The sequence below is a fragment of the Bison bison genome, unplaced genomic scaffold, assembly GCF_000754665.1.
Source record: "Bison bison bison isolate TAMUID 2011002044 unplaced genomic scaffold, Bison_UMD1.0 scf7180017864487, whole genome shotgun sequence".
Lineage (NCBI taxonomy): Eukaryota > Metazoa > Chordata > Mammalia > Artiodactyla > Bovidae > Bison > Bison bison.
In genome coordinates this window covers 9,251,698-9,257,520 of record NW_011495047.1, presented here as the reverse complement: position 1 = coordinate 9,257,520, position 5,823 = coordinate 9,251,698, and the positions used below count along the sequence as shown (strand labels likewise).

At 54.8% G+C, this 5,823-nt stretch overlaps 1 protein-coding gene across 1 annotated transcript in view; it reads left to right on the top strand.

Moving 5' to 3' along the window:
- Nucleotides 1-466: 466 nt before the first annotated feature.
- PRICKLE4 (prickle homolog 4 (Drosophila)) overlaps nt 467-5,823 on the top strand; it is a 7,999-nt gene continuing 2,642 nt past the window's right edge. Inside the window, exons 1-7 of the mRNA XM_010863183.1 lie at nt 467-647; nt 1,764-2,073; nt 2,631-2,774; nt 3,430-3,537; nt 4,305-4,442; nt 4,734-4,937; nt 5,503-5,707. Of these exons, the coding sequence (XP_010861485.1) occupies nt 2,739-2,774; nt 3,430-3,537; nt 4,305-4,442; nt 4,734-4,937; nt 5,503-5,707 (691 nt within the window). The 5' untranslated portion in view covers nt 467-647; nt 1,764-2,073; nt 2,631-2,738. The remainder of the gene's footprint in view (nt 648-1,763; nt 2,074-2,630; nt 2,775-3,429; nt 3,538-4,304; nt 4,443-4,733; nt 4,938-5,502; nt 5,708-5,823) is intronic.

The window sequence follows — 5,823 nt, the reverse complement described above, 5'->3', positions numbered from 1 at the left end:
GATAAGAAAAAGGACCCGAGCCGGGGCGGGACCGGGGAGAAACACGAAAGATGGGGGAGGAACTTGAAGGGATGGAAAGGGGAAGGGTGGTACAAGGGACCCCCAGAAAGGGGCTGGGGACAAGGGGAAGGGAATTAGGTGGGAGTAGGGACACACAGACAAGGACGGGTCTAGGAGACCAGAAGGAAGGTCTGGGGGGACCTGCAGGCTTCGAAAGGCGTTCTGTTCAGCGAGTGCTTGAGGACCCGGCATAACGATGGCTCCTGGGTGTCTGCTCAGCGCCCGCAGAGATGCGGTCCCAGGACTAAGCCCACGGGCGTGGGGGCAGTGGAGCCTGCACCGTTTTCACCCGATATCCCTCAAATGCTTTCCTTCACTTAGCAACTCTAGGCCCCTCCCCGAGCCGTCGGGCCCTACCAGCCCGGGAGAGGAAGGGCCGAGCTCCCGGGGGCGGGCAGAGGCGGGCGGCTAGATCTGGAGGTGGAGACTGGGTGAGGGGCCCGACAGCGGCGTCTGTGCAGAACCGCCCAGAGACCGGCGCTCTGCAAGGTGAGACCCCAGCGGACTCCCGTCCCCTCTCCTAAACTCCAGCAGCCGGACTGGGAACCCCAACTGACTCGGGAACCACACCGCGTCCCGCTTCGGAGGTGGGCCCCGAGAAACCCAAGAAAAAACTTGGGGATCTGTCAAGAGGGCACTTGGCAGTACCAGAAACTTCTCGAACCTTTCTTCCTCTCTCTGTCCGGGAAATCTTTCATCCCTTACACCCCACCCCCCAACTTCCCAATCCCTAGCCTCTGCCTTTCAGGAAAGTAGAACTCCTGAGCCCGTTTACACCTGCGCCCGACTGGGATGGGGTTCAGTCTTGTATTATTTGTAAGGGGGGGAGGAGAATTCTGGAAGGAATCCAGCATGTTAGTAAGATGGAGTCCAGTGCTAAGTGAACGTGCAGTTATCCAGTCCAGGGGTGAGGGTGAGGACTGATTTCTGAGCGTTGGTCCTGTGTGAGACGGTTTCATGCAAACTAGACGGAGGAGCCTGGTGGGCTGCAGTCCATGGGGTCGCACAGAGTCGGACACGACTGAAGCGACTTAGCAGCAGCAGCAGCAGCAGCAGAACCTGGAAAAGAGGGTCTCAGTCCCCTCCTGGCCCTGGGTGTGAACAGCCCATCCTGGTTGCTTTCCACAGGAAAGCTGACCTGAGGGACAGAACAGGAAGGAAGCCGATGGGTGTGGAGCCAGGAAGCTGGGAAGGGTGTCAGAGGGTGAGGGCTCAGGGCTAGGAAGCCATATAATTTTTATGGTCCAAACCCTGTACCCAGCCCTAAAGCTGGGTCTCACGGAGGCTAGGGATTTGATGATCCCTTCCGGTGCCCAGCTGCCATCCCAGCTCTCAAAGGCAACTTCCTCCTCTAAAGCTTCCCTTAGCCTTCTAATGTGACCTCAGGCAAGTTAGTTAACCTCAGTTTGTTTCAACCGTAAAATGGGGTAATAGAAACTACTTCACAGGATTGTTGTGAGGATGATTATGTAACATGGTAGAAAAGTCTCTGCATGCAGTGGGTGCTAAGTTGCTTCAGTGGATTGCCATGCCTTCCTCCAGGGGATCTTCCCCACCCAGGTATTGGACCTGAGTCTCTGACTCCTGCATTGGCAGGGGGCTTCTTTACCACTAGCACCACCTGGGAAGCCCCAGAAAAGCCCCTGGCACAGAGTAAATATTCTAGAAAAGTTTTGTCTTTTTTTTTTTTTTTTTCTTCCTAGGATGCTGTGTCTATCTGCCCAGAATCCTGGCCCCATGCTGTCTGGTTTCATCCATGCCTGACCCAGTAGACGATGAGCTTGTTATGGGCAGGGTTCATCCCTTTACCACTTCAGTAGTCACCTCCCATCCCCAAGAAAATGTAGCCATAGCAGGATTCGCCCAGAGGAGGGCTAAAGAATTGCACTTAGAATTATCCACTGAAGTTGCTACTAGAGACTGAAGATAGAAGCACAGGATTTTCCTGTCCTGGAAGAGCTGATAGACCAGATGAGGAGCTGAGAGAGGCATGGGGGCAAAGAGGAACACTAGGTGAGAAATCTGGGGACACTCACTGTACCTATTTCTGGAGCATAGGGAAAGGTGAGCTGGTATGGGCTGGAGAGGCTAAGAAGTGGTTCTTTCACCTGGCCGAAGCCTAGTCGGAGAAGTGAGAAGAGATGAGGAAGCAGGCTTCCTGGGTGCTGAGTGCCCAGTGAGGAACAGTGGGAGTTATGACTGGGGAGGTGGGGAACAGGGGCCAGTCTACCCAAAGGCTCACGGGAAAGGTGGCTTGTCTCCCTCTTCCATTACAGGGCTCTGCTTTCCTCCATCCCAGTGCTGGGAGACCCTAGAGTTGGAGCTTCAGAAACTCTGGAGCTGAAAGCTTTGGCCTCAAAATCTGACTCTGCCATTTACTAGCTTTGTGACCTTGAGTAGACCACTTACTGAGCCTCATTTGGACCATCTGTAAAATGGTGACCAGAATACTACCTAACTCATGTAGTTGATGGGAGGACTGATGGAGATAATGCCTGTAAAGCACTTAGCCTGCCTAGCTCATTGTTATGGTCAAATAAATGGGAGGCCTCTTGCTGTTTTCTATGCAGACTTTACCACCAGTGTCACTGCTGAATTCTGGCTGGCCCCACCGAGTAAAGAGGCTGGCCTCTCCAGAGCTGAATCCACCAGTCAACTCAGACAGCGATCCAGAAACCATGCCCAAGGAGGACCCTGAGGAGACCTCTGCTCAGGTGGGAGGAGTCCTGCCCTTCCCTCTGAGATTGCCATCCCCTTCATCCTCTGGACCTCTTCCCATTTCCACCAAATGGGAGATAGTTAGTTAGCCTTTGTGTCCAGCTTCTTGCAACCCTTTTCCTTTGCAGGAATCCCTGTCCATATAGCCCCCTCAGAACACAGGGGTTCAACTTCTCTACCTTATTTTTTTTTTCCCCCAATTTGGTTGTGCTGTACAGCTTGTAGAATCTTAGTTCCCCAACCAGGGATTGAACCTGGGACCTTGGAAATGAAAGCACAGAGTCCTAACCACTGGACCACAAGGAAATTCTTCAGCTTCCTTAAACTTATTCACATGTATACATGAATTCTCTCCTACTGGGCTTATGTTGCCAAAGCAGAACCTCGGGGGTTTGGCCCTAAGGAGTGAAGGGGGTGATTTCAAGCATAAGAAGGGAAGATGTTTTGGGGTGTGTCCCGCTAACCTGCCTCAGTGAGACCACAAACACGAGAGTGGATCAGCTGTCCTTGTGATCGTGAAGGAAGAGTCTCCAAATGCAGGAGGGTGGACATTGTTGTGGATTGATGAAGAGGTGGCGATGAAGGAGGAAGGGCGGGAGGGGAAGGGAGGACAAACCGAGCTCTGCCCCTCTCCTTTTGTTGTTTCCTCAGGATCCTGAAGTTCTGAGCTGGGGGCATCCTGGCCTGGACACCACCCCAGCCCCCAGTTGGCCTGTGCTCCGGAGCCTCCTCCAGCAGCTCCCTCCACAGGACAGTGATGTGGGTCTCCCTCTCCCCAGCTTTCCTCTCTCTTGCCTCCCTCTCTTTACTTACTGTGGGAAGAAGCGAGGTACAGAAGGGAGGGAGGCACAAATTTACAGCCTAGATATGCCACTAATTGGGGGAAGTCATCCCCCCACCCCTGGCCTGAGCTTTCATGTCTACACAATGTGGGCAGTGACATCCGCTCTGTCCACCACCACACTTAGCTGAAGAGCAAATGAGAAAATGAACATGACCAGCTTTTGAACCTGATAATGGAATGTACAAATGTAGAGCGTATGGTGGTTAAGTATTTATTGAGGCCCCTATGTGTGCCCAGCCTAAAGGCTTACAATTCAACTGGGGAGGTGAGGCAGGAGAATATGGAATAGGGGAAATCCAGTGGGAAGTGATAGTGAGCTACAGCTCATTGGGAGCCAGGATCTAAATACTGGGTTGGTCAAAAAGTCCATTTGGGTTCTTCCATTTGATGTTACGGAAAATCCTGAATGAACATTTTGGCCAAGCCAGTACAGGAAGATGGGCTAAGTGCTACGGGGCTGTCAGGACCTGAGCGATCACCATTCCTTGGGGGAATGAGACACAGGTGGATGTACTCCACCTCTCTTCCCTCTCCTCAGTGCTCATCTGTGCTGTTATTTCCTGCAGCTCCTTGAGGTTTTACAGTCTTTCTTTGACCAAACAACTAAACCTCCTCTCACTAGTCAAACTTCAATCTTGCCTCCTGGGGCTCTCCCAGTTACAGTGGACACCTATTTCTGCAGGAGCGCTACTGCCTGGCCCTTGGGGAGGAGGAGCTGGCCGAGCTGCGGCTCTTCTGTGCGCAACGGAGGCGGGAGGCCCTGGGACAGGGGGTGGCCCGCCTGGTACCTCTCAAGCTTGAAGAATGCACCTGTGAAAATGTATGTAACACCCAACCTGGCTACCATATTCCTCTTCCTCCTCTCTTTGCCCTCTCACTGCTGCAGAAGGGGATGGCTTTGGGGACTCCAGAGAGGAAAAGGGGTTTGGGGATTGACAGTTTGGCAACATTCAGGAAAAAGGGAAACCAAATGTAGGGGTTCTTGGTGGAGCCTGCAGTGGAGGTGGGTTTGCCGGAGGTGTGGGAAGAACAGTTAGGTTGGGGTTGGGATGGAAGAGCCTGGAGGGTGGCATACACAGCCTGTGAGCAGCCCAGCACCCACGCCCCGCAGTGCAGGGAGCGGCTGAGGCCAGGGGAGTACGGAGTGTTCGCAGCTCGGGCAGGAGAGCGGCGCTGCTGGCACCGGGCTTGCTTTGCCTGCCAGGCCTGTGGCCAGGCCCTGATCAACCTCATCTACTTCTACCACGATGGGCGTCTTTACTGTGGCCGTCATCACGCAGAGCTGTTGCGGCCGCGCTGCCCGGCTTGTGACCAGGTACAACCTTGAAGGGAGGGGCTGGAGGCATCTGCCCAGGGTTAAGAGTGGCAGGGTGCAAGGGGATGCCTCTTTCCGTACCACGGAGTAGGGTACAGAGAACTGGAAACCAGCCTGGGACTTCTGTATTCACCTTGCTCTGACTTTTGAGCTCTGGGCACCTGGGGCCCGTTGCCTTTGTGCCCTTCCCCACCGCAAGCAGAGTCCCCCAGTTTTTTTGAACTGAATTTCTCCAGAGCAGGGACTCTAAGACAGGCGATCATCTCAGTACGCTAGTGCTGTGCCTGCTCCAGCGAGGAACTCGTTCAGTGTCTGCACAAGAGGCAGTATGGAAACCTGGGTTGGGCGTCCAGGCGACCCGGGTCGCACTTCTTCAGGATGTGCCACCTGCTAGCTGGGGGATCCTGGCTAATCCAATCAGCCCTCCCCGCGTCTGAGAGTGTTTGAGTAGATCAAATGGGAATGTCTGGAGACGTGCTTTAGCGTCAACTGGGTATAAGGCGCGGTTATTGGATGAATGAATGAGTGAATGAATGAATGAACCGTTCCCTTCTCCCTCTCTCAGCTGATTTTCTCCCGGCGCTGCACCGAGGCCGAGGGACGGCGCTGGCACGAAAACCACTTCTGCTGCCAGGACTGCGCCGGGCCCTTGGGCGGGGGACGTTATGCCCTGCCGGGGGGCGGCCCCTGCTGCCCCAGCTGCTTTGAGCGTCGCTATTCGGATGCGGGTTCGAGTCCGGCCCCGACACTGGAAAGCAGGGCGTCCCCGGGTAAGGGAGGAGAAGGTGAAGATCAAAGGGGAAGGGGATAGCGGCTCGGGCTGGGCTGAGGGGGGTGGTTCTCCCGGGCTGGGACCCTCACCCCGGTCCCACGCCGTCCCGCCCCT